Source organism: Anser brachyrhynchus, assembly GCF_964034855.1.
Source record: "Anser brachyrhynchus genome assembly, chromosome: 28".
Classification (NCBI taxonomy): domain Eukaryota; kingdom Metazoa; phylum Chordata; class Aves; order Anseriformes; family Anatidae; genus Anser; species Anser brachyrhynchus.
The window spans coordinates 2,479,280-2,506,623 of NC_137721.1; the positions used below are offsets into that span (position 1 = coordinate 2,479,280).

Below are 27,344 nucleotides of genomic sequence, written 5' to 3' on the forward strand. Positions count from 1 at the left end.
AGGTCCTCAGGGTGACTGGAGTTGTGTCACCATTGGCATTGCCAAGCATGAATGCTGTTAATAGGGCAGCAGTATGGAGAGGAAGGGGCTGGGTGTATTTAATGTTTAAAAAGGTCCTGGAGAAACAGAAACCTCAATATACTGTGGAAATATTGATGGCACACTGTAGCATTAGCTCCCTCTTACCATGAGAATTAGGACAAAAGATTTCTCATAGTAAATCAAATCAATTGCCCATCTTTACTAATAATAGCCATCTGTACTTACTTCATTGAAAATACAACTAAGGTATCATTCAGACATTTAGGAAATAAGGAGTTTAAAATATCCAAGCATACTAAATCTTTTTGGAAAAGCAATTAATGCTGTACCTATCTGATTATTATTTTTTGATTACTGTGTCATTCCCGTTGGGAACCGCATGACTTGGGTATTAGGTGGAAACAGAATTTGCTCAGGATCACATGCCTTGCCTGGAAGAAGGTTTCCATCAAAAATTAGGTTGTAAACAAATATGTAAAGCATGTATAGGTGGAGCTTATTCAAGTTGTTAGTGGTCAGGTGTCCATACCCCTGGGCTCCTTCGTTTCCGGAGATGACGCCACGCAAGCCATATAAAAAGGTTTGCATTTTGATGCCCACATCAGTTCATTTGACTTCTCCCTCACTCACTTGTGTTGGTGAACTGGTAAGTCTTTCTTGGATTTATCAGGGAATAATATGATAACTGTGTTACTCGGTTGTTCTGGTCAAAAGAATATACTAGCTATCACAGGAGAGCTTTGCTTCAAGTGTTCCTGTTCCAGGATTTTGTCTTGGGATAGGGGGGAGAAATGTTTGACCCTTTTAGAGTTTGCTCTTCCTTAAGTAGCTTGCAAACATCCTGTCACCTCTTGAGAAACTATCTGTCTCTTATCCTCCTTCATATTCAATCTTCATTAATTTATTTAAACCTCATTAAGTCAGGAAATTATATAAATTACTGGATGCTGCAGAGTAAGACCTGGGACTTCAAAAGAGATGGCTGGGAAGAAGCACTGTCAGTAAGAAGGAAGCTGCAGGACACCTGAGGGTTGCACTGCAGGAGGCATCTGGGAGAAATCAGGATGAGGAATTCAATCAGAAATAGGAGCTGCAGCCTCTGGCCCAACCCTTCCCTTATGAAGGGATAAGCCCATTAATTTTGATGCAACTCCAATGATGAACCACGATATACAGCAGGGAGAGCGTCTGAACTTGTGGTCTTTGGGCTTTATCCTCTGGGATTAGCAGCTCAACATCTACACAAACAGGGATGTGCTCTGTGGTATGTTTGAGGAACTGAAAAACTGGGGGCTCTGGAACATCTGACGACTTAATTAAGAAAATAAGGAAATAGACTATTTTCACGTTATGGCTTCTTCAAAGTTAAACTGTGTGCAACTGTTAAGGGTTTATGGTTGTAGTTTCTCTAACAGCGATGCTTGCAGGTTCCCAAGAAAGGAATAATCTGGTAGTGCTAGTTGTATGTATTTGAATGCAGAAATCATTCACACATGCAACTTTTCCTAAGAGGCCTCTTCTGAGTCCACCAGCTAACTGCTATTTATGTTTTAAGGGCTTAGGTTGGGAACTGTGGCTTACGGAGAAAAGACAAATGTCCTGATCTTGTCTCTCTCTTGTCTTTGCCTCCAGCTTTGCCAGCACCCCAGAAGGATGTCTTACTACGAGCAGTGCAAGCAGCCCTGCCTGCCCCCTCCCATCTGCGTGCAGAAATGCAACCAGTGTGTGGAGCCCTGCAAGACAGTGTGCGTGGAGCCCTGCAGCAACATCTGCGTGAAGCCATGCTCCACGCAGTGCGTGGAGGTCTGTGCCCCTAAGTGTGTGGAAGTCTGCCCGGCTCCCTGTGCCTCCGAGTGCACCACATGCTGCACCACCCAGTGCGTGGAGCCCTGCAGCACCCAGTGCACCACCCAGTGCACCACCCAGTGCACCACCCAGTGCGTGGAGCCCTGCAGCACGCAGTGCGTCGAGGTCTGTCCCCCCACATGCATCGATGCCTGCATAAAGCCCTGTGCCACCCAGTGCCCGACCCACTGCACCACCCAGTGCGTGGAGCCCTGCATCAGCCAGTGCAGCACCAAGTGTGTGGAGCCCTGCCCGCCGGCATGCGTGGAGGTGTGCGCTAAGAAGTGTGATACATGTGAGACCGTGTGCCTGGAGCCATGCAGCACCGTCTGCTCTCACCCATGCTAATTGCCTTAATTGAATGGGCCTTGCGAGCACCCCCAACACTTTGGTGCATTGCAATATCCACGGGCTCATGAGCATCCATGGAATGAAATACAGATTACAGACCCACCTGCGACGTACCAAGACCTCTCCCGACATGGCTATCCCACATTTTCTTTGACTTGGAAAATATTTCTCTGAATTTTTCCAGCCTGGACCTTTTCTTCCTATGCTACTTCTGCTAGTTCTACCTCAGCGCCTTTTTCTTGGTAACTGCGGTTGGCCATTATTATACCACGGGGCATCTTGGGAGGATATTCTGCAGAGGCTGTGCTGTGAGCAGTTGGTGTTGGAAGATGTCTCCCCTTCTATTCTATAATTCTCATCTTGTCTTTTAATGCATGTCTTCTTGCCTTTCAATGTCTATGTGCAGCAATAAAAATTGACCATCGATGGCATGATGTGTCTTCTGTCTTTCTTTTGTCCCCCAGTTGCTGTGTCTTTGGACCCAAGAACATCTTCCTTTAGTTTCCTTTTAAAAAGCTGGTGTGGCTGTAGAGGATTTGTGCCTAAAATGCAGTGCTGTGAACAGAGAGAGCACGCATTAAAACGTTGAACAATATTAATACCATAAACAAAACATCAGCTGATGAACACTTTCCTGACAGATATCACAGTTCTGTTCTACCTCAGAGTAATGATACAAAATTATTTTTGATCTTTATGTCTCTGGATTTTGGGGCCAAATCTTAGGAACTGTTAAAACATAAATTTAAGCAGAAGAAAGCCCCAAACCCAAGAGAGAAAGCATTGAAACATACTGGTGGGTTTTTAATTATTTATTTAAATCAATCTGATGGAGATGAAAATGGTATTTTCAGGGAACCTTTCCCACGATCCTCACTGACTAAAGATAGAAAGTAGGGGATTCGGCTTCAGGAGATGAATGTTTTTGTGGTTCAGGAACAGGTCCTAGCCCTGCAAGATTGCAGTTTTGGTCCAAAGTTTGCTGTAGATACTTCGTGCGGCTTTGGGCAAGTCTCGCCGTTGTTATCTATCCATTCCCCGTCTGCAACGAGGAGAAGTTACCTCCCCAGCTGATAAAGTAGTTGGCATTTCAGGTTCATTAACACCTGGCAGGGGACAATAATATTTTAATCCACTTACATATGCATCCTCTTTATCTAGAGACACAATTTTGAAACTGAAGGAGGCCCATTGTCTGGATGGATGTTGTACCCATTTAGATGTCGAGTTTTAGAGACAACGCTCCCATTGTCTTACATACCGTGCATGTGACTTGCTTACCTCTGTCTCCATGATGGCCATACAATTTCCATGTCTGGGATGAAGAGAATTATTACCTACCTACTATATCATTATGTCAAGGGTGGAGAAGGACTAATCTAGAAAAGAAAAGAGTTATATTTAGGTGTGTGTAAACACTGTTACCAAATCAGCATCTAATGAAACCTTGTGTGCAGGCGTAGAGAGTTTGACAGTAGATTACTTTTTGTCTTATTTCTGTCAATGCCAAATGGTGATATCATCAAATAGGAATAATAATAGACAAAATACTGTATCTCACTAAGACAAACAAATTCTACACCGGAACATGCCTTCAGTTCAAATAAACAAACCAGTGGTGGACCAGATATTTAACAACAAGAAGGGGGAAGGGGAGACTAAGAACATGCACCTCCAATTCTACTGTTGAACCCAAACCTTTAGGGATCCAACACAGAACTTTGCCATCCACAACCTCACAAATGACTGCTTGCTGCTGCCACATACTTCACATCAATGCCCAGTTTCAGGCATGGAAAATGTCTTAGTCAGGAAGTCATATGCAGCTACTAAGGAGCTCTGTCCCACAGGTTAGTCACCCATAATTGATGTCCAGTCTTCTTCATCCAGATCTATAAGACATGTTAGTCATTTAAAATTTCCTCTCTTTTCTTCTCTCTCCGCTGCAAACTCTGGACCAGGCACAGTAATGATAGATGTGAGCACGCTGCTCCAAAAACCCTAGAGGAAGTGGACAAAGAGACCTGTTGGGCTGTGCTCATCATGCTTCCTGTGCCTGTAGGAACATGTGTTGCAAAAGCCCTGACACATTGCTCTCCTATGCACCTGTGGTTAATGTTGAGCATTGCTAAGGTTCTCCTATACATTTACAAAAATTAATGATGTTCGGTCCATGTTAACCACGCGATCATTAAGACCCCTGGTAAATCAGCAATGAATGGGCGACATTAAGGTGTGGGATTTTCCATTAGCACCTTCTGCTCTCCTACACCCAGTGGAAGCCATGCCCGTCATGTCTTTGCATATCACACCACTATAATGGACACTGGGCTGTAATTCATAGGGCTGAATGTGACCCCACAGGGCATAGCATTGAGGGATTCACAAGGAAGGTTGAACTACCTTTTCCACTAGAGCTAGGAGCAATGTTTCAGTTGAAACAATTTCTCTATTCCTTCCTGGGAAAAAAAAATAAATCAAGAGGACTCTCATTTTTCTCTAACATAGGTCCATCCCCAGAAAAAGAAATCCTGCCACAACCCCAGCAAGCCAAACCCAGTGTTTGTAAATAAGAAGATTTATTTCCATCAGTGAAAAACTAAGGGAAATTCTAAGAAAAGATAAGGGGAAAACTTTCCAATTTCTCAGTAGTATAAAAAGTTTCAGTCCCCTTTTGGGGAAGGAAAATGGAGAAGGACAGAAGCAAGAGCTGAAAACATGGAGTGCCAAATGTAGGCCTGCTGCCCTTCCTGGGAGCCAGGAAGGACGGGTCTCCTGCGTCTAGCTCCAACATATCTCATCCAGACAGAGATCTACCCTGGTGATCACAGACAAAAATTACTGGGGGACACCTAACCTTTATGCAAATGTCTTACTAACTCCAGAGTGAATCTGAGCTGGCCCAGAAAACTGAGTTCAGTTGTGGGATCTTTGCCCAGGGTCGGGACAAGATGAATTAATAATAAATTAGCCAGTTATTACCAGACTGGGTGTGCCTTACATTAAAAACAACAAATCCCCCGCACCCAAAAGAGGATGCATCTCTGACAGACCTTGACTGAAGTCCAGGAGTATGGAGGTGTCAGTGGAGCAGGTTCTGGTTGTGAAAGATTCTGGTCATCACATTAATCTGTTGTCATCAACTCCCAGGGCTGACTTCTGAAAGCGTATAAAAGCCTCCTGGTTGGGAGGCTCCTTAAAGTAGGTGGCTCTTTCTTCCCTTCCTCCAACAGCAGAAGACGCTAGGTGAGTCCCTTCAAGCAGATTTTGCTCTACAGATCGGGGGTTCTGGTGCTCTGTTATTGGGAAACAGGATGATTTTTCTTCATTTTGTTTCTCTAGTAGCAACTCCAACCCATCTCACTTTCAATTTCACCTCCATGAAGGTGAACACCATATTATGCTATTTTGAGACGGTCTGAGGCTCCATAGTGGCTGGCTGACTCTTTGATTCAGCAAGCCTGTGTTATCCCTCATCATTTTTTCGAGCTGATAAGAATCCTTTTGGATAACCATCAGGTATTTTGTATCAGATACCAAAGGATAGCATCCACCAACTCATTGTGCATATGTAGAGTAGCCATGTGCTGATCACCACAGCCTCCTGCATTTCCAGGGGCTCTGAGTTTCACTTTTTTGTACAAGATGGTAGCAGCACACAGAAGGAGAACAGTTCACCTACGCCTACAGCCAGAGACATGGCTCCTGCTCTAAGGCTTTCTATGGTATTAGCAGAGACGTGGCTGTAGCCAGAAGGGATTGCTGTCAAGCTATTGTCTCTTTCAAAAAACATTTGCAACACAGAAATATCACTGTCTTTTTGCTCCTCTTGCAGCAGTTTTAAATATTGCTCTGAGGTTCTTTATGATCTAAGCATGCTTTCCTTACAATTTGCATTGCTTTTTAATCTGTCACTTGAAATATTCAGAAAACAATGAGCAGAAGGAAAGAAGGAAAAACCCTCTCATTATTTCTCTCCCTCTTCTTCTGTAACCGTTTACCTGTTGGGATCAAAACTTTGTTAGGGCAGTGCTTGCCTCTTATCCTCTTTTATGCTTATATACAGTTATGCCCCAAGGCCTCAGCAGAGTGGCTGAGCACCGTAGAACCCACACAAGAAGTGTGGGGAAGCTAAAACAAACTGGAGTCACAAACAAAAATTTGTGTGAACAGCAGCATCCTAAGTGATTTCCAAGTATTTTTTTGTTTGATTGTTTGTTTGTTTCTGTTGTTACTTATTTACTTATTTATTTATTTATCTATCTATCGTGTTTTTACTGGTAGAATTAGATTTTAAAGGCTTTTCATTCTTAGCTTGATATCAAGGCTGAAGAACTGACTGAAACCTTAATATCAAGAAAGGAGAATTGTGTTGGGCTCAATTTAACTGGAATGGCACCTTGTTTTTCTTCCAGGTTTAGCCAAAATGTCTTCCCACCAGCAGAAACAGCAGCAGCAAATGCCTTCAAAATGCCAGGAAAAGTGTCCTCCAAAGTGTGTGGAGCAATGCCAGCCTCCAAAAGGACAAGCCAAGTGTCCTGTGAAGAGCATTCCGCAGCAGCAGCAGCAGCAGCAATGCCCAAAGCAGAAGTAGCACTAACAGCAATGGCTACGAAGTGCTGTGGAAGAGGCAAATGCATTTTTCCAAGCTCTCCCTCTGCCTGTTAGCTCTGCCAGAATAGCTGGGAATTTGCAACACACCTTCTTTGTTTGCAGGCAGAAATCATGTTACAAAGAGATGCAATTAATTATCTCGGATTTATTCACCTTCTACTATAAATATGTCACGGGGGCATTTCCTTCTGATCTTTAATTTGGGACATGCTGCAATAAAATTGTAATTGACCTCATTATTTGCTGCCTGATATTTTTGTGCTTTACTTGTGTCATTCATTCTCTTTTGATTTCTTTTAGTAGTCAAAGAATCACCTTTAAGCATACACATACATATAGGGCTCACATACACTTGGGCCCATGTACATTTGCCTTCCAGATTTCCCATGGAGGAAACTGCATTCTCAGACATTGAATATTTATGTAGGGATTATAAAATCTTGCAAGTGTTTTTCACCCTGAACTGGAGCAAACTAAGGAAACTTGGTGTTCTGCAAGGTATAATATTCTGAAGTACGTTCCCGTGGAATCTATCAAAGCAATTAATTGTGAATTTGAGTCCCAGATATACTATAACTGCTGAGAGAAAAACAGTCTTTGGAAGTTCTTAACACTGAAAGGAAGCTTTTGCTTGCTCAGAAAGAATATTTTAAGTTCTAAAAGAATCAGAAATGGGATTTTGAATGTTGCCATTTCTCAGCAGGAAATACTGGCTCAGATAATTGATTTCCAGCCAGCTGTATGGCAAGGTGGGGGAGGAAAATTATCATAAAGGCAGAAGCTGTTGAATGCTATGAGAGTGGTGTCTCGCAGACAGACACAAATCTGCTCTGCAAACCAGAAGCCGTGTGTCTCAGAGTGATTCTGTGATCAGACGATGAGGTTGGCTGTATCTAACCCATCTAGCAAGTACAGGGCCAAACTAGCGAGATCACATTGCTCCTGGCTCATCTGAAGTGTGGGAAAAGCTTGTCTGCCTGTGCTTGCAACCCTCCTGATGGGCACACCCATGCCTTCTGCCTGCTGGAGGTCACGGGGTGGCTGTGAATGTGTTTAAATTGGGCAGACTGAGCACTGGGATAGCTGGGCATAAGCTGATGCCCTGTGTCCTGCTTTGGGGTGGGGTGTCTTGCAGAGAGCTGTGTCAGTGCTATTAATTAGTGTTTCTGTGCAATCAGCCATCCCCTGGCTGGTACAGCCAAGGGGCTCTTGCAGGTGCCTGGAGGAGAGGAACAGAAGATCCAGGGTCCTCTGCAAGCACCCAAGTTTCTGAGTCCCAATTTGCCTGGTTTTCAGCCTAAAAAGTGAGCGATTTGCAAGCTGAGACTCCTTGTCCTCTTCATAAGCAGAAGATATTACAAGTATCCACAATTCAGTATTCAAAGTCATTTTTATTGTTGATTTTCACAGTGAAATAAACCTGGATACAATATCAGCCTAAAATAATTAGCGTTAAGCACCAAACACATACGCAACAGCACTGTGTGGTGAAATATGTTCCAGGGTGTAATTCTGACAGCACCGTGTGTGCCGCCTCCTTTATCCTGTCTAACAGCTGGAAGCCATGCATGAGGTTAAACTATTTCAAAACATGTCTGGGTTGCATTTAATTATCTATATCTTTTCCATAAATACTCTCAGCTCAAGCTGCTCTTTACACATCCTAGAAAATCAGAGGCGAGCTCTCTCAGGAAAGCGCTGATGACTACCAGCTCAGCTAAGCAGATAATTAAGAGGTGATGGCTCTTTTGTAAAAATCTTTCCTTTCCTCTAGCTGAATGGATTTTTTTTATTGCATAAAATATTTAGCACTGTGGATTCATGATTCAGAAAGCCTTCTTGCCATCAACCAGAACCCCTTAGCGGCAGGTTCTGCAGAAAACTCAAATCCTATTATTAATAGGCAAAAGCCTTAAATGCAAGGTGGGAGATGGCATTCGCATGCAGGGAGCTGGGGGGGGAGGGGGGGGTTGTTGCATGAAAACCAGGAGGCAGTGTGCAGGTCTGCAGGATGAGCTGGCTCATTGGGTTGAGTTCAAACACTTAGCTTAATGAACCCTGGCTCCAGCCTGCCATCATGCTCTTCGGTTTCTCTCCAGGTGTTTGAAAGCCATGAATGGTTGGGAGAGGGCAGAGATTCAGGTTGCTAGAAAGTCGAATGCACATGCCTACACCACCACTCGAAGCCTTCCTATCTATTGACAGTCCTGATGTGTCGGTTAGTGTGTGGCTGTTAGTATGGGATAACACTAGCGTTAGTGGGGGGAGTTGGGAGCTGTGCTTCTTAACAGAAATTCTGCGGTGAAAAGGGTGTTGGAAAATGACCTTTGTGAGACAAGGGGAGAGGAGGTCTTGCATCCTGCTTCTCTCTTCAGGGCTTCCCTTGTCAGCTGCAAGTTACTTCTGCATCAGTGGCCACTGGTTGGGCTGCTTCACCTGCTGCTGCTCGATGGGAGGATGCTTCTCGGGAAGGGAGCACTGCTCCGGCTCAGGGGTCGGCACCGGGATCTCCTTGCACTCCTGCTTCTCCTGGGCACATGGTTCAGGGTCAGAGCATTGAACAGGGACAGGCTTCGGGATCTCCTTGCACTCCTGCTCCTCCTGGGGACATGGGGTGGGCACCGGGATCTCTTTGCACTCCTGCCTCACCTGAGGACATGGTTCAGGGTCAGAGCATTGAACAGGGACAGGCTTCGGGATCTCCTTGCACTCCTGCTTCTCCTGGGGACATGGTGCAGGGTCAGGGACAGGCACAGGGACCTCCTTGCATTCCTGCTTCTCCTGGGGACATGGTGCAGGTTCAGGGCATTGAACGGGAGTTGGCACAGGGATCTCCTTGCACTCCTGCTTCTCCTGGGGACATGGTGCAGGGTCAGGGCTTGGAACAGGGACTGGCACGGGGATCTCTTTGCATTCTTGCTTCTCCTGGGGACATGGTGCAGGTTCAGGGCAGATAACAAGGGTGGGCTCTGGCATCTCTTTGCATTCTGATTTCTCCTGGGAGCATGAAATAGGCTCAGGGTGTGATACAGGAGGGAAAGTTGGTGGTAGCTTGGTTTGCTGCTGCTGCTGCTGTTCCTGGGGTGGACACTCAGGTATTACGACCACTGGTGCTTCTCCCTTGTCTGGTTCCACCAAGGGTGCTTGCAATGGCTCTGTTTTCTCTGGGCACTGTACCACAACTACTGGGGTTGGGTCTGGGACTTGGACTTCAGGTTGCTGCTGTGGACATGGGACCTGCTCAGGGCATGGAACTGGCTCTTGGCTTTGCTTTGGAATCGTTTTGCTCAGGCCAGGTGGGAGGGTGATTTCCTGCTTGCACTGCGTCTGATTCAAAGACATCTTTGCAGGAAACAAGATTATCTGAAAGAAATGTCAGAGCGTTATTGTGTCTGCTAAATGAACTCCAATGGGATAAGGATGAAACAATTATAAGAAACATTAATCATCTGCAACAGTAAAGTTCTCTTAGCTTGCCCTCAGTTACCCAATGTAGGCTGGCTCAGAAGGAATTATGATTTGCTGTTTCTTTTTCATCCTGTCTTTCAGCTCCTGCTCTGACTCTACCTTATCTTGTTCCTCCTTTCAGTTCTGCAATGTGGGACAGCCCTGTCAGGTCTAACAGAGATGGAGTCACTCCTTTGAACTTGGAGCTGATTTACATTTCAGAGCTATTCCGCCTGTTGCTTAGCCCTTCCCAACGTGTTAACTCCCTTTCATTTCTTTCCTGGGGGACTGATGAGAGGAGCTGGAAAATAACAGATTTTCTGGTTTGATAGAAGTTTCAGAAAGTCAAAATAATAATAATAATAATAATAATAATAATAATAATAATAATAACGATGCTGAAGACAAGCATTTAAAAGCATGTGGTATTTCAAAAAGTAGAAGAATATAAATCTGGGGCCAACAGAATATTCCACACTGAAAAAAATGAAATAATTTGATTTTGCCCATTTTGAAATGGTTTCCAGATTTTTCTTGGAATTCAAAAAATGAGGTGCTAAGGCCCCAGGGTGGACCTCCTCAGTAAGCTAATGTGTTTCTGTAGTATTGAGGGCCTTTACAGTAACTATGTAATAGGCCAACTCCACCTTTTGGTATTGCTATCACTCACTTCACTAATGATGCAATGGACTTGAGGCTACCTGTGTCACGGTCCTGCTAACTGTCATGGAAAAAATTAGCAGTGGTGATGCTGTCCTACATTTCTGGATTATCATGGCCATTAAGGATGCATGTAGCTTGCATGAATCAGAATAATCAGGAGGGATTTCTTCTCCCAAGGTCATTAATATGCAACAGGCCAAATGATTTTTCCTAACAATTTATGAAACTCCCTCTCTTTGGTGTGCTGCTGAAGGTAGGACCAGGTTTGGCTGGCCTCGTGCTGTGTCTCTGGCAATTCCTATGCTGCTCTTTTTCTAAAGTCAATCTAAGAGCACAAATAAAAGGTTAGAACCATGGAAGCATGAATTGGAAAGGGTATTTCTAAGTCCTATCAACAAAGGAATGGAGCCAACACAGGTCAAGTGAGTGTGTGCAAGTTTGTTCTCCCTTCCCCACTGCACCTGCCCCTCTTAGCACATCTTTAAAGCAAATTCATTCCTCTCTTTCCCATCCTCCTAGATCATCTAGATCAGTGTCTGGTGTCTCTTGCTATTTCCTTTATAAGGATATGATAGCATCTTAAGTCCAATTAATATATTGGTTAGCAGGAATGACAAAGCTCAAGAGGGATATTTTCACCTTTCTGCTCCATACAGTCCCTCGTAATCACAGATCTGTCTTTTCCAAATACAATTCTTCGATTAAAGTTTTTAAAACATTCATGTTATAAATAGAAGAATCATAGAAAGTGGGTTTAGATTGAACTTTAGGAGGCCATTAGACTTTCTCCTTCCCTGAAGGCAGGATCAGTTATACTTAAACCAATATAATTTTATCTAATCTCTGCTTCAGAAAGGATCTAATTTAGTACTTGACTATCCTCAGATTTACACACAATCTGAACTTGCCTTGCAGAGTCATCCCCAGCCTACCTGTACTACCCCAATGCCAACAATTTCTCTCCCTTGTAGGAATCCTTTGCATATTCAAAGGTATCAAATAAAACGCTTCTTTAAAGACTCTGCCTACACTAAACCTCAGTAAAATTACAACCGGCAATAAAATTATAGGCATCACAAAAAGGATCAGTATTCTCTGACTTACCCAACCAGTCAACAGGGTGAAGCGTGAAGTCGAGTGGATGGTGGAGCATGGAGATTTGAGAACTTTTATACGGTTTCAAAGCCCTGCCTTCTGGGAATGAGTCCTCCTAGGTAATGAGCTCATTCTTTCACAACTGCTGTTGTGCATTTCCTCCACAGACTTGTTTTACACGTAGGCAGTGTGAAGAGACAGCTTTTGGTGCAGAATGCATTTTAATCCTGATTCTGACTAATCCGATTTACAAAAAACTTTCTCTGTGAATAAAGGTCATAGCCTCCAGTTAATACAGCCATTGCAGAGCCCACCGAGATCAGGGGTCTTGATGTGGTGTCAGCCAATGTGGTTCCACTTCAGCCCATGCAGCTGAGTCATTTCATACCAGCTAATGGTCTTGCCCCCACTTCTTTGGATGTCTTTGTGGTTTAAGACTGGGGGACTAATCTCGACTTCTCTCACCTCCTTTTCATCAATGAATTCTCTAAAGTGACTTTTTTTGTGATTCTATCAGAGCATGATGGATGGGTTTGCTTTTTTCCCATTAAGATCTTTACAGATTTCATTCTTCTTTCATTTCAAAACAGATCATTTTGAATGCATATTATTGTCTATGGTGCAGAAGATTTAGCTCCCACCTATCCAAACATGACAGAATAGGGAGTTGAGTTTATCTCCATACATCATGTGAAAAGTAAAGGGACTTCTAACGGCATACAAAATTTATCACACCCCAACGGAACCAGGACATTGGGCTGCTTTGGTGCTAGGACAGCACTTGAAAAGATGTTTCAATATACCTGTGAAATTAAGGGAGCTGGTAGTGTATGCAGTGTATTCTCTTAACATAATTCCATGTAAAAAGTCTTTTGAGTGAAAACAGTTCACTGATTGTTATCCTCAACATCTCAAGAAGCTGTTGGGATATAAGTCACAGACCTCACTGCTGATGCTAGGATTATTTTCATCAGCAGAGAAGACGTGTCCCACACAGAGGTGAATTTCATCATATTTGGTTGTCTTGGGACTATCTTTGTCCGGTCTCCTCGATTTTACCAGAGCTTTTATCAGCACACGCACTACAGATGCAATCGTTGCAACAGGCTGAGCTGGTACCCGACATTGGTTGGGGTTCCTGGGGTGCAAATATAAAAAGCTGCTTCTAGCTGTGGTGTAACTTCCTCTGCTGATAGTTGTTTAGTAACTGAAGGACAGAACACCTGGATTTGAGACCACATCTTCTTTTCCCATGGCGTGACTTCACCCATGCAACTTCCCTTCTTACCTCACTGCAGGTGGGGCCCTGCCTTGCTGGTGTCAGGCTGGCCCTGGAACCTGCTTCGTTTTGGTTGCCTTTGCTAGCAAGGGGAACATCCCAATCTGGTGCCTACCCTCAGCGAAGGCCTCACCTCACTGCTGCAGCTGCTGCTCTGCTGGCACAAATTGTGGTTGTAGGTCTGGTGAAGGCAGGAACTAGGACACTTTCCAGCATTGGAGAACCTGCCCGTCTGCTTTCTAGGTAGCATCAGGCGTCGCGGTTATCAACATAGCCTTTCTGCTGAGGTTTGCTTTAGGACCTCAACCCTGCGGAGCAGGGCTAAAGTCAGGGGGAATATAGCAAGGGGGAATAAGCTCAGACTCATAAAAAACATATTTTGTAATGCACCTGTTGGCCTGCAGAGGACAGACCAGCTGGGTTCAGAAGAAGACGGTGCAAGTCATTAGATCAAATGTTGCAGCTGAGAAAAGTGAATGTGCACCTCCAGGCCAGAGCTCCAGTAACCTCTGCTCTGCCCATCAGTGAGAGAGAAACTGGGCACGTAGCACCTGTGGACCATTGCTGAGGTGCAGGTGCAACAAACCACAGCCCTGTGTTGTGACACTGCTTTTATTAAAGCAAGCAGTCGGGTTTCTGGAATATGTAGCCAGTTTGGTTGTCAAATTTCCAGCCTCGACTTGCAACATCCAGTGAGCAAGGAAAATCACTTTCCATAGCTGGAGGGGAGACGACCTGAACCATGTCTGGAGACCAGAAGGTGGGGCCATCCTGACCTTAAACCCTTGTTTGGATCCAGGTCTGCAGAGGCTTGGGGAGGTCACTTCACATCCATGTCAGCAACCTCAGCAGAAAAATGATGGTAATTATCATCGAAGAGGCTCTGAAGTCAGCCCGTGGAAAGGGAGTGAATGTTTTTCCCATAGTAGCGGCGTAATTGCTTTCCCCTTCCATGTGAATTGCACTAAGACTATTTTTAGAGGCAAATGCCATATGCAGTGAAACCTGCCTTACTCAAACCTCTGGGGAACTACGGGAGAAACGTGCATGAAGGAAGGCGGCTTGGCAGTGAACGTGGAGCTAAGCAGCAACTCAGCTCTCACCTGGCGGAGCCTGGCTCTGCTCCCAGCTGTTGCTGACGCTGTACCACTAATTCCAGGCAATGCAACACCACAGATGATAAAAATACTGGCCTGAGCCCGTCCTTCTTCCTAGAGAGAAAATGCCACTCCAGGTTCCACACAGCTTGTGCAGGTGCTGAGTTGCCCTCAACCCCTCAGAGGCTTTCCAAATGTTGATCAGGTAATTAATTAATTAGGTCCCCAAGAGTCTAAGATGCCCAGGGAGGTATGCAGCAGTTATGTTAGCAATTCCAAATGGAGATTTGTAGCTAATTTACCATGAGTGTCTCAGTATCTTTAAGGTCCCTGCAGCTATAGTACTTCAGTCTGAAGGAAGGGATGAGCGTTTTTAGAAGCAAAGAGCACTGCAGAGAACTGCAACTCAGGATGTGAAATCCTTGCCTCACGTCTGCAAGCGTGCTCTTTGATTTTTGTCCATCCAGTACTTTGAACCTTTATGCACAGAGAAAATGATTTGTGGAAATTATTGCACTCCTGGATTTCATGTCTTGGTGTGATTCAGAAGTTGCTGAACTGGATCTCCCAAGACATGGCTCGCCCAGTGGCTTAATTAGACACTGTTTCGTTAACACCCCAGCTTGTTCTTTATTATTGTGTCTGTCATCACTTTAGGGTGGACACCTTGATTAGCTCATCTCACGAGACAAAAGACTTAATTACCAGTTACTGAATTTCCTGGTATCGGTCTGTCTGCTTGCAAGTCCAGTAGCTGATACTTCTGTAGACTTGACCTTCTCTCCTAGTGCCCAGGACTCTGAGCATCAAGTCATATTACAGGAGAAGAGAAACCGGTCTTCCACAGAGATGGTCAGATGTGTCAGTTTGCATGCTTTTTTTTTTTTTTTTTCCCCTGCCTGTTCATGAACAATTCCTCTCCGTTTTTGCCATAACAGAGCACCCAAGCTTCCTAGGATTATTTTAACAGCTCTCAGGAAACACACACAGCTAAATCAGTTGTCTGTGACTCTACCTTCAGAGCAATAAAACCTCTTTTGTAAATTCACCAGCGTCCGTCTTCAAGCTTTTTACATATTTTGCCTCCAATTCTCTGAGTTAGCAGCCAGTTCCAGAGCCTCCCTGCACTGCTTCTTGGAAGTCTTCTAATTCCCAGCCTAAATGTATTCCTAACTGCTTGTGCAGGATTACTGTGCTGCTGAACAGATTGCCTCATTGAAAACCCATTGGGCACAACAGAAATACTCTCCAGTCAGTCATCACATCAAAGATCCTAATTCTCAATTGCTTCATTCATGCTCTGGAGCTCAGGAATGAACTTGTTGAAGTTAAGCCTGTCGTCAGCCTTTTCTGGCCCATGCACCAGGACACACAATTTACAGCAGGGCAGCCCGGGGGGTCACCCTGGATTTGTGCTCAGCTTTGCAGCACTGCTGCTGGAGAACAGGGAACAGCTGGGGTGCAGCATACCATTTCAGGCTTCCCATGTTCCTGGAAGGGGATGAAGTGTTGCCTTGCTGGAGTATCAGCCTCATGGTTTTCTGGCAGGTGCCTGGTGCAGCAGGGAGGTTCTTGGGGCACTGCTTGCGTTTGAATTAAGGTTGCTTTATCCTTCCCCCAGAAAGTCAGAAAAGACCTTGATTGTCTCCAAGGTTCAGGCCCTGCATTTGCTGCCTGCATGATTTTTGTGATTATCTCTGGAAGGACTGAAAATATGGGGATTTAGACCACAGTGTTTGGAAAATGCCAGAACAAGAACAAGGCTTCAGGTGTGGCCAGCACAACAGACTTCTGCAGCTAAAATACAAAATGCCTAAGAACAGGGAGTCTTCTCTCCTAAACACCAAGAAGAACAACCTGTGCTGTGAACTGGGCAGTTCTGGAGTCACGAAAATGCGTATATCATTTACAGCACAGGCCCCTCTCTGGGAGGCTGAACTCCTGGGGCTTATAAGGACATTTCTGGGTCCCAGGCTCTTCCACTGAAATCAGTCTTTGCACTGATTTGTTGCTTCACTGTTGGGTTGGGTAAGTTTGCTTCTGATGAATCCATTAAAAATTGGTAATTAGGCTTGCTATATGACTTACTGTGAGGTTATAGTTCAGCGATGGCAATTTCAGACTCTTCCATTTGCAAATTGAATTAATTGAGGTTGAATTTCAGGAGCTGCAGGCTCTAGAAATTAAACTATTTCTTTTCCAACTGTTTCTGCATCCATGTAATGTCGCAGATTAATAGAGATAATCTTGGTTATACCTATGTCATTCCTGTGACTTTGATGGCATCACACCATTGCACAAAGGGATTATAGGAAAAGAATCAGGCCCAGAGGACTGAGAGATTATACAATCATGCCTTACATTATAATCCTAAAACTATGCTGTTAGTTGAATTACTATGGAAAAGGGAAATTTTAAAAGCTTAGTATGTTGAGACCATCTGATGTAATAATATGTTCTGGCTGACAGGACAAACTCCCTGGGGAGGGGAAGGAAGGGCTAAATCCAAGAGCAACAGTGAAGATTTCAAGGATCCGCGCAGCCTTGCACGAATGCTCTGTCTGACAAAACAGATTTTGATCGAACAGTGTTGTCCTCAGAGGCTTTTGGGCTGCAAACCAGTATTAATGTGGTTGAGGGCTGTAAAGTGAATATCTGACAAGGTCTGGGTGGTGAAAGGAACCCAGGCTAAATGAATATACAGCAAGAAGATAGCACGGGAGGGGTAATTATTGGTCTTCAGGTTCAAGAGAGAGAATTATCTTGGGTCCTCTCCTTTACATTGCTCTGAGATACTCATTAAAGTTGTAACAAACCTGAGCTCTCAGTTTGCTTCTTTCTAACACCTGTATGCAGATTAGGGTGCAGTTACCAGGGCTTCTAAGAGAAAGTGTTGCTGTTGCTGCTGCTTGATTCTCTTACTTCTCTTGATTTATTTTACCAAAAAAACAAACAAACAAACTAGCAAACCCAAAACAACAACAAAAGTGCATTTTTTTCTTCCTCAAATACATAAATACATTATTATTTTTTTTTCAGTTCCTGGCTTGCGAGAAGAATGTCTTCCCAGCTAACCAGCAGCAGTGCAAGCAAGCAGCCCCTCTGCCACCTACAGTAAGCAAAAGCCACACTGGAGCCAGTGGCAGAGCCAGATCCAGCAACAGCCAAAGAGAAAAGAAACCTCAGGAGAAGCCAGAGGAGCCGTTTTCTTCATCAAAATCAGAACCTAGGCAAAGCCCACTACTAGCTAAGGCACCACAAGCTCCCATTTCTGTGCCACCCCTGGAACAAAAGCAAAACCTGCTTTGGTAGGGGATTGGACCCGGAGATCTTTCGAGGTCCCTTCCAACCCCTACAATTCTGTGATTATGTGATTCTGTGATTCTGTGATTCTATGAAAACCAGAAGGCGAGTCAGTGGCTTCCCAAGCAAAAGTGGCAGAGGAACAAAATGCAGGGCCTGCTGTGGTAACATCATGTTCTCACGTCTGGTGTGATAGAGCCTCCACTAGACATATTTCACAGCTTCATCCTCTGCAGCTGGGTGCTTCGGTGGCCGCTCGCTGTTGTCCTGTGCAGGGCAGTCAAGTTTTGGGTGCAATCAAGCATTGGGCACGTACCTCTGCACTCAGGTTTCTCTGGTTTTGGAAGCCCAGAAGATGCAGCTAATGGATGTGGGTGCCAGGGGGCAAGAAAGTTGCATCAGTGTTGAAACCCATAGCTTGGCTCATGTATTTTAAAACTCACCAGGGCTATTGCAATCATGTAGTCAGATTTTCTGCAGAGGCTAACCTCCACTGAGCCTGGTAGCAACCAGAACAAAGAGGTGTGTTGGGGCTACTAATTGCAGAACAGCAAGAGTTCATTAAGCAATAAAAAGCTTTTAAAATATAGCAAGGAGTCTAAGAGAGGAGCATTTAATTCTATTGCATGATGGAGTTTGTATTTTGCCTTCAGTGCTGTTAAATCATTGAAGTAACGATACTGAAAATTTACTGCTTGCTGGGCTAATAATATGTTAAGTTTTATTATCTGCAGCCTGTATGCTGCTTTCTAATTACAAGTCTGATACAATACAAATGTGCAATCTCTTCTTATTCTCTTGTGCTTCCCTGTTCTCCATCTTCCCCTCCCTGCACACACCTCACTGCCTTACAGCGATTGAATGAACAGATTCCCTCTCCTGTGAAGCCCAGGGAACGCAGCCCAGCTACCATTTCAGTGCATGTTTTCAATGTCCAGAAACACATGTGCATGTAAGCTGGGATGGGGACAGGAGGCTGTGGCTGGGCTGCAGGGTGTGTTGCTGACTTAGGTTTAACTTCATGCCACTGCTTTGGTACAATAAGGAACACTCGGATATTAGGATGCAAAGGCAGTGGTCTGGGCTGAGTTCACAGGCTACCAGTTCAAACTTTTCCTGGAGAGAGAGGGCATTTGAAGGTGATTTCCCAGCTTCTGTTGGCCTGTTCTGCAAGGCTGTTGCAGGAGGTGGTTGCATGTGCATATGCTGCACTCTAGTGGCTTGTACAGCTCTGAGGACATGGTCTTGCCTTGTCGAGGCTGGAGGACAAGGCCATACCTAGGTGAGGCTGGAAGACAAAGCCATGCCTAGGTGAGGCTGGAGGACATGGCTATCCCAGCCCCATGCACATCCCTAACCAGTGTTTGGTACTTGAAGATTGTTCTCATGGTCACAAGACGTTAAGCTGAGCTTGTCTTTACTTCTCCAAGGCAGACTGATTTCTTCAAGGAAGGACTCTCCTCCTTGCCTCTGCTGTAGCGGCCTCACATGCGCAGTGTCCTTCACTATGTGCTAGTTTTAATCTTTAACAGTTCCCCACTGTAGCTCCCTCCTGCTTTACAGCTATTTGTCTAAATAATCAGCGTTTTCTTGTTACAGTTAATAGAACAAAGCTAATTTTATGCCACTTGAAGTTTCAGGCCAGTATCTGAGATCACACCTAACCGATTTAATTTGTTTCTTCTATCTTCTTTTTTGACTGGCTTGCTCTTCTGGCAGATTTCTATAATTGGAGCAGGCGAGGAGCTTTGCATTCCTGGTGCATTAGCTCATGCTCCAGAATTGCTGCTCTGTGACGGTGTTCCTTTGCATTCCTGACTTATTAAAGGGAAGGCGGTGGATTCCCAAGTGTCTCACCTGGCAGCTCTTCCAGGATGTTTTTCAGCTTCCCTCTTCATACTTCTCAGTGCCATGGCCCTATTTTAACTTCGTTTCCACCTTCATCTTGTGCTGTTGTCCGGGTTGCAAGATGAGTCAGGCATGTTAAAAAAGCACAGGAGATTTTCTTAGCTGCCAACCATTGCAGGGCAGGGCTGCCTTGTGGGAAGAAGGTGGATACTACCAGGATGTGCACAGGTGATGACAATAGAAGCACACATTTTTGACAGGCATTGCTATGTGAAAGTGAAACACTCATTAAACTGCTGCATAGTGAAAGTCTCCAAAATTGCCCTGTTGCCAAAATTAAAATAGACTCTAATTGTCTCATTCTTCCTTTTCTCTTTCTTTCTTTCTTTCTTTCTTTCTTTCTTTCTTTCTTTCTTTCTTTCTTTCTTTCTTTCTTTCTTTCTTTCTTTCTTTCTTTCTTTCTTTCTTTCTTTCTTTCTTTCTTTCTTTCTTTCTTTCTTTCTTTCTTTCTTTCTTTCTTTCTTTCTTCTTCTTTCTTTCTTTCTTTCTTTCTTTCTTTCTTTCTTTCTTTCTTTCTTTCTTTCTCTCTCTCTCTCTTTCTCTCTTTCTTTCTCTCTTTCTCTCTTTCTCTCTCTTTCTCTCTTTCTCTCTTTCTCTCTTTCTCTCTTTCTTTCTCTCTCTTTCTCTCTCTCTCTCTTTCTCTCTTTCTCTCTTTCTCTTTCTTTCTCTTTCTCTTTCTCTTTCTCTTTCTCTTTCTCTTTCTCTTTCTCTTTCTCTTTCTCTTTCTCTTTCTCTTTCTCTTTCTCTTTCTCTTTCTCTTTCTCTTTCTCTTTCTCTTTCTCTTTCTCTTTCTCTCTCTCTCTCTCTCTTTCTTTCTTTCTTTCTTTCTTTTTCTTTCTTTCTTTCTTTCTTTCTTTCTTTCTTTCTTTCTTTCTTTCTTTCTTTCTTTCTTTCTTTCTTTCTTTCTCTTTCTTTCTTTCTTTCTTTCTTTCTTTCTTTCTTTGAGTGTACTGAATAAGTGGATTTAGATACATAATCATATAGATATTACTGGGTTTGAACATAAAAGACAAGTCATTTCTGTGATCAAGTAATTAAATTTCTCCTGGTCTGTCAATAAACTACGTGGCTACTCATGGGTTTCAGTCAAGTATCAAATGAAATCAGGGTTTGTTTGAGGGCTGAGGCAGTGCCTGCATCCAGACTAGAATAAAACCAATATAAATATGAATTACTCACCTTGGTTAACAGGGAGGATCAGACCTGCAATGTTTGGAGCTAAAAAGCAATGAAGAGTTATGACTTTGGATCAAAGAACCAATTTCTGTGGGAGGGAGGCCACAACAAAGCTGCATTTCTTGTGGTTCAGCCAATGATGAATGCCCCCAGTGCTGACCAGCAAGGGTAGGGCTTAGTTCTTGCTGGACATGCATATGGTAAAGGGAGCATTTAATTCCCTGCGATTCTTGCCTAATGAACCCTAAATTTTCACCCATGAATAAACCTTGAGAACCACTTTCATAGTTGTACAAAAGAGTTGCTAGGCTTTATTATTCACTTGTACTACAAAATTATTTATATACGGACCTTTCTCTTGGCCTCAGAAACCACCTGAGGAGTGCCATTTCTCTAGTTCGTAAGAAACCACAGCTTTAATAAATATATGCAGAAGCTGCTCCCCCTGGGGTGGGTTTCATCTCACCCAGTGAACTCCTCTGAGCTGGTCCCCCTGAGCTCTCCTTGGAGCCAGCGGGAAGAAATGGTCACTTTAGGGGAAGTTTCATGTGTCAAAGTACACATGAAAGCATTGACTAGATCTTCAGTGACTTCGACAAATTAATCTCCCAGGTTTCTAACTGGTTTCTTTATTCTGGGCATGGTATGCGATAAGAAGTGGACTCACTGAGAAGATATCCACAGGACTGGAGGCAGTTCATCTGCTCCTGGTGCTGTTTGTGGCTTGTCGTGCTGCCGGTGACAGCTTTGACAGCTGAGCTCATTATGCAGTGGCTGCAATCAAACGTGACTGTAGCTCATCTTTCCTGCTGATCTGTCACTGGATGGTGTATTCCCATCGCTCTGATGACAGGTAATTGTGCTGGGGTCATGGGATTATCGGGGCGCTGGCAGCCAGATGCTCTCCAGACCTAAAGGAGGATGGCTGTGGATGACGCCCACCCAAGGGTGATGTGAAGCTTTTGAGGAGCTCCTGGTTTTTCCCAGAGGAGACAGTGTCCTGTGTCCCACTGCACACATAGCCAACTCCAGCTGCTGGGCATTGCAAGGTGGATGAGAAGGGCTGCTCTAATGAGTGATTAAGGTTAGAGAAGGACATGGAGCACCCAGCGCAGCTCCCACAGCACAAAGCCATCCCCATGTGTGTGTGGCAAGAGGCCAAGCAATGGGATGACCTGTCTCTGGGGACCACTAGAAGGAGTCCAGGGACAGGGAAGCCTGGCTCCACGGAGTCCCCTAGAAAGCCATTATTGCACAGTGTCGTGTGCACTCTGGTCTCGCAAAACCACTGAGGCTGGGTATGCCTCTGCCTCTCCAAATACCATTCAGTCTTACCATGCCAGGGAGGATTATACAACACATAATTACTCTTACTATGGGGAGCTGACATTCAACTACTCATCCCTGGGGATGAGTACACTGGTGCTAGTCACTGCAAGTGTTGCACACAGGACAGCTTGTGCATAGGAGCTAATAGGCTATGTCGTGAGTTCCTCATACCTTCAAGGCACGGTTAGTAGCTATATAAAAGGTCTCCTTCTCTTAGGGCTCACTGGTCACATCACAACGCTGTTCTCACCAAGGAGCTGGGTAAGTCTGGTTTGTGCTGAGCCTTTGTAGCTGTTGAAATGCAGATTTCTTTGTGTTTTTTTACATATGGAAATGCTTTGTGGGAAAGGTTTTTAAAATTAGTGAGTTTGAATTGCTATGTTGGTGTGGGAACGCGCTCTTACAGTGTCTCCAGCGAGGCATCTGACTCCAAGAGCCACTTGTGAACAGTCTAAAGAATAACTGTGAGCAGTAATTGTGGTGCTGCTATTGTCGTTTGCTTTTGGGGTTGCCTGATAACACTCAGAGCTGTTTTGTGTGTATCAGGAAACACAGTGCCAGAAGAGCTGTGAGCAGGTCTGTGTTCCATTGTGGTATCTCTGCCCTTTAATTGGCTTTGGTTCCCTAATGAGCACAGACTTGGTGATGCTGGGACTGGGCTGTGAACCTCTGCATGCCCGCAGTGTTACAGGATCAGCATACAGTGGAGCCTTGGGTGCCGTTTGCCTCTCTTGCTACCGCAGAAGTGGCCAGAGGTTCAGAGCAGGTTTCTGAATTGGGGATTTTTCTCAACACGTCAGCAAGAGGTCAAATGTGGTCCCCAATGAAAAGCAGAGGAGAAAAACTGGATTTGGTAGTTAAAAGGCAGCTCTGAGATGAGGAATTCCTCTGCTGACCTCAAAGATCAGTTCTTCCCCTTGAAAGCCCAGGTGATGGGTGGAGAGGGGGGGCTCAAGTCCAGGGAGATACTTCATGCTGCGTGTGTCTCTGAATGTCCCTACTGTTTGACTTATTGACGTGTTTCTGAGTTAAAAATTACAGGTTAGGTGCTCAGCTGCTGCTGGCGTGGTTTTGAGACAGCGGCGCAGGTGGGACGCAGCTCCAGCACCCTGCCGGGTGCCTGTCTAAGGGCTCTGCTTTCCCACCTCTCGTTCCAGTCCTGCCAAAGCCTCATCAAGATGTTGTGCTACCAACAGCAGTGCTTCCCTCCTCTCTGCCAGGAACCCATCCCCGTTAAGTGCCCCCCCATGTACCCTGCCAGGCACCCGTTGGTGACCAGCTGGCAGTCGGCGCAGTGCATCCCGCAGTATGTGACCCCCTGCGTCCCCCGGCAGCGGTTTCTGTCCTCCAGCTTCTCCCAGCAGCAGTGTGTGACCCAGTGTGTTCCACGGCAACAGTATGCAACCAAGTGCGTGCCGCAGCAACAGCGTGTGACCCAGCTCATCCCACCACAGCTGTGTGCACCTAGGTGTGTGACAACCTGTGTGCCACAGCAGCAGTATATCACCCCGTGCGTGTCTCAGGAGCCTTGCATGACCAAGTGCGTGCCGCAGCAGCAATGTGCAACCAAGTGCACACCTCAACAGTGTGCAACCAAGTGCGTGACCACCTATGCCACCCAGCAGCAGTGTGCGACCAAGTGCATCCCGCAGCAGCAGTGTGCCACCAGGTGTGTAACCACATGTGTGCCACAGCAGCCATTCCTGACCAAGGGCATCCCCCAGCAGCAGTGTACGACCAAGTGCGTCCCGCAGCAGAGTGTGACCACCTACTCCCCACATCAGCAGTGCGCCACCAGGTGTGTGACCACGTGCGTGCCGCAGCAGCGTGCGACCAAGTGTGTCTCACAGCGCTATGTGACCACTTGCGCCCCGCAGCAGTGTGCCACCAAGTGTGTCCCGCAGCAGTGTGCCACCAGGTGCGTGACCACGTGTGTGCCACAGCCGTGTGAGACCAAGTGTGCAACCATCTGTGTCCCACAGCAGTGTACGACCAAGTGTGTCCCACAGCAGCAGTGTGTGACCAAGTGTGTCCCGCAGCAGTGTGCCACCAAGTGTATCCCGCAACAGTGTGCCACCAAGTGTGTCCCGCAGCAGTGTGCCACCAAGTGTGTTCCACAGCAGCAGTGTGCAACCAAGTGTGTCCCACAGCAGTGTGCGACCAAGTGTGTTCCACAGCAGCAGTGTGCCACCAAGTGTGTCCCACAGCAGTGTGCGACCAAGTGTGTTCCACAGCAGCAGTGTGCCACCAAGTGTGTTCCACAGCAGTGTACGACCAAGTGTGTCCCACAGCAGTGTGCCACCAAGTGTGTCCCACAGCAGTGTGCGACCAAGTGTGTTCCACAACAGCAGTGTGCCACCAAGTGTGTCCCACAGCAGTGTGCGACCAAGTGTGTCCCACAGCAGCAGTGTACAACCAAGTGTGTCCCACAGCAGTGTGCCACCAAGTGTGTCCCGCAGCAGTGTGCGACTGATTGTGTCCCACAGCAGCAGTGTCAGTCAGGTGGAGTAAAAATTTCAAGTCACTCTAAAAAGTACTGCTCTGCATCAAAATGGCCCTGGTAAAAAGGAGCGGGGGAAAGGAAGGTCCTTGGAAAAACAGCGAGGTATGGCTTTGGGGCAGGGTTATTTATCTCCTTGTGTCACCTGCCGACTACTTGCTATTGCTTAATTCTGCTTTATCTCTGTTTTCCAGTACTTCCCCTGTAGCTCAGCTCTGTTTTGGGCCAGGGTATGATATTATTTCTATGGTTGCGCTCCAGGTGTCTGTGGCTTATTCCTTAGTCTGCTGCAAGAAATAGTTCAGTGGGATGTTATTAAATTCTCACCTAATTGAAATGAATAGAGGTTTCAAACAAAAAAAAAAGTGTCTAAGGAGTCCAGCTGACAACAGCATCAAGATGACTGGCGGTGCGGCTGGCAGAGGGCTGGCACCAGGTTTAGTCCTGGTCTTGAGACAATGCCCGGGGTGACCTGTAATCCCCAAGACTGCAAGTTCTCCAAAAGAGCTGTTTTCACTCACAGATTTGGAAGCCAAACGTAAATTTGCTAAGCAAACAGTAAACGAGTCTTGTTCCAACAGCCTTCGTTTCGGAAGGTGGCCAGAAGTCCCTGCTGACTCTGCACTGACTTCAGTGGAGTCCCTAAACCAGGCAGGGTTTCTGGCTCGGTGAAGTTGGTTCTGCTGAAATTTTATCCATGAAAGTTTTTATTCACTTGGTTGCTTTGATTAATATGGAAAACACAGCCTGAAACAAAACAAAGTCTTTGAAATGACACTGAAAGTTGTAGCATTACTCTTTTATGAATGTTGGAGATGTTGAAGTGGTTAACTATATTCTTTATGCTGCCTGAAGATGTGTACTCTACACTGTATTGAAAACAAACTATATATATATATGTATACTTATGGTATACATATATATACTTAAATAAATATAGTTCTCTGACCTCACATTAAATACCTTGTCTTTTTGCCCTCTGGTGGTTCGTTAAAAATACAGTGAACTCCTGTCTGAAAAAAATACAAAAATCTTGCAATATGCCCTATCATTAGGAAAATGAATAGGAGCCTGCTCACGCTAAGTAGATCATGCCTATTTGGAGGGCAAAAACAAGTGGTGCAAGAGGATGAGGAGGGTGTGACTAGGGCCGGGACGCTGTCCCGCATCCTGCCCTGCTCCACCCTTGCTCAGTGACCTTGGGGTGCCACCGCAGGCTGCCCACGAAAGCCAAGGAGATGCCTGAGATGGGAGTGGGTGCAATGGGGGGCAGCCCCTTCTCACACCTCCTCGGTGTGCCCATGGATGATGTTTTGGAGAACAGCAGGTAAGAGTGGCAGCAACTGTGGCCCTCCTTCCTCATTTAAGAGCCAGGGAGGCTCTTGCAACCCAAACTTTTGTGTCCCCTTTGCAAGAAGAGAGCATCGCTGTGGGCTTCCAAGGAGCTTTCACACCATTGCGGCTTTCCCACAGCAGGCTGAGCCCAGGGCAGGGTTACCAAAATCCTCCTGGGTGGTGGAGGACCTCATCTCACAGAAGCTGGGTGGCCAAAAGGAGCATGGGGCTCCTTTTGGAGGCAGCTGGGACTGAGCCTGGTGCTGGCCCTGGCTCTGACTCACACCAAGTGACTGTGGTGCAATGTGCCTCAGTTTCCCCTGTGTTTAATTGGGAATAATAATAGCCCCCACAACAATGTCCCATGCAGCACTGTGCGTCTCTTCAAGATGAAAGGATTTCAGGGGACTTTGCAGATGTTAATTAAGAATATTTGTATGACAGGGCATGATGTTATCATTGGGTTAGTATTTCGTTACCTGCACTGGAAACACTAAAATGAATATCAGGATTACTTGAAGGCTACCGGATCTGGGTCTTGCCCATGAACTGGATTTATGGAGCTTGTAAAAAACAGTGGTAATCTGCTTACCTCTTCTCTGACGCCAGCTTGATTCCTAAAATCTTGGGTCAGGCCATTTAACATTAAAAAGGGTGTTGTAGTTTAGGGGAATGAAACACAGCTAAGAGAAACACAGGTAGGATTTAGTGCTTTTGTCTTCAGCTGTGGAAAATAAGCCTAGAGAAAGCACTCTTCCCTTTAGCTATTTTTGCTCTCAAAATGTTGGCATCAACTAGGAAAACGTGCACTCTGTTTACATTTTTGTCTGTGATATTGGGGTGAATTTTTGGTAGAAAATCAAAAATGTAAAAAACAAAATAGCCTGCTGGACTTTTATTTTCTGGCAAAAACAGAAATAGAAAATTAAGTCCATGGGTCATAGGCTGGAGATCAGTATTCTGCTTCTTATCAGTGAGAAATTTTCCACTTACTCCACTCAGAGTACTTATTTCACCCCTTTTTGTTTCAACATATAGGACCTCACCTAAATTCCCAGCATCCTGTAACCCAACTGGTAGATGTCAAATTTGCATTAAAGGGGAAAAAAAATGCCAGGGCCTTTACTTATGCAGATATAACTACGCAAAACCCCCTTCCCTATCGGCACATAGACTCATGCCACTGTTCATCTCCCCTCAGGTTTACACCTGGCATCAGCAGGGAACAGAAATACTGTACAGCAGAGCAGGAAATGGGAGCTGTGTTTTCGGGGCCGGAGCTCGCTGTGATTCAGCCGTCTTTCCCTGGGCTGCCCCTGTGCTCCTGCGCTTCTCCCCTTTGTTGTGCCGGAAAAGCGTC

General features: G+C 45.3%; 3 protein-coding genes across 5 annotated transcripts; 2 read left to right on the top strand and 1 right to left on the bottom strand.

Annotated features, from left to right (window-relative positions):
* Window positions 1-580: 580 nt before the first annotated feature.
* LOC308183816 (uncharacterized protein) lies at window positions 581-2,669 on the top strand. 2 transcript variants are annotated; one of them, XM_080570242.1, is made up of 2 exons: window positions 581-688; window positions 1,675-2,669. In XM_080570242.1, the coding sequence occupies exons 1-2, from the start codon at window positions 596-598 to the stop codon at window positions 2,233-2,235; spliced, it is 654 nt and encodes a 217-aa protein (XP_080426368.1). In that variant the 5' UTR covers window positions 581-595; the 3' UTR covers window positions 2,236-2,669. The 2 variants fall into 2 exon arrangements, with proteins under 2 accessions (XP_080426368.1, XP_080426369.1); XM_080570243.1 differs by lacking the exon at window positions 581-688 and adding an exon at window positions 1,286-1,306.
* Window positions 2,670-8,223: 5,554 nt separating this feature from the next.
* On the bottom strand, window positions 8,224-12,251 carry LOC308183916 (uncharacterized protein). Its single transcript, XM_080570480.1, has 2 exons — window positions 12,067-12,251; window positions 8,224-10,215 (listed from the first exon to the last, which is right to left on the bottom strand). Exon 2 carries the CDS (start codon window positions 10,192-10,194, stop codon window positions 9,250-9,252), a length of 945 nt encoding a protein of 314 aa, XP_080426606.1. The 5' UTR covers window positions 10,195-10,215; window positions 12,067-12,251; the 3' UTR covers window positions 8,224-9,249.
* A 9,400-nt stretch (window positions 12,252-21,651) lies between these two features.
* On the top strand, window positions 21,652-25,609 carry LOC308183496 (uncharacterized protein). Of its 2 annotated transcripts, XM_080569693.1 has the most exons (3): window positions 21,652-21,673; window positions 22,367-22,410; window positions 23,307-25,609. In XM_080569693.1, exons 1-3 carry the CDS (start codon window positions 21,667-21,669, stop codon window positions 24,711-24,713), a joined length of 1,458 nt encoding a protein of 485 aa, XP_080425819.1. In that variant the 5' UTR covers window positions 21,652-21,666; the 3' UTR covers window positions 24,714-25,609. The 2 variants fall into 2 exon arrangements, with proteins under 2 accessions (XP_080425819.1, XP_080425820.1); XM_080569694.1 differs by lacking the exon at window positions 21,652-21,673 and having other exon boundaries at window positions 22,372-22,410; window positions 23,191-25,609.
* Window positions 25,610-27,344: the final 1,735 nt, after the last annotated feature.

What these genes read in the sequence shown, in the direction of transcription:
- LOC308183816 (XM_080570242.1), top strand. Translation starts at nt 596, where the DNA reads ATGACGCCACGCAAGCCATATAAAAAGGTTTGCATTTTGATGCCCACA. An exon ending in TCACTTGTGTTGGTGAACTG is followed by an intron (nt 689 to 1,674) that starts GTAAGTCTTTCT and finishes CTTTGCCTCCAG; the next exon opens with CTTTGCCAGCACCCCAGAAG.
- LOC308183916 (XM_080570480.1), bottom strand. Translation starts at nt 10,194, where the DNA reads ATGTCTTTGAATCAGACGCAGTGCAAGCAGGAAATCACCCTCCCACCT.
- LOC308183496 (XM_080569693.1), top strand. An exon ending in TGTTCTCACCAAGGAGCTGG is followed by an intron (nt 22,411 to 23,306) that starts GTAAGTCTGGTT and finishes CTCTCGTTCCAG; the next exon opens with TCCTGCCAAAGCCTCATCAA.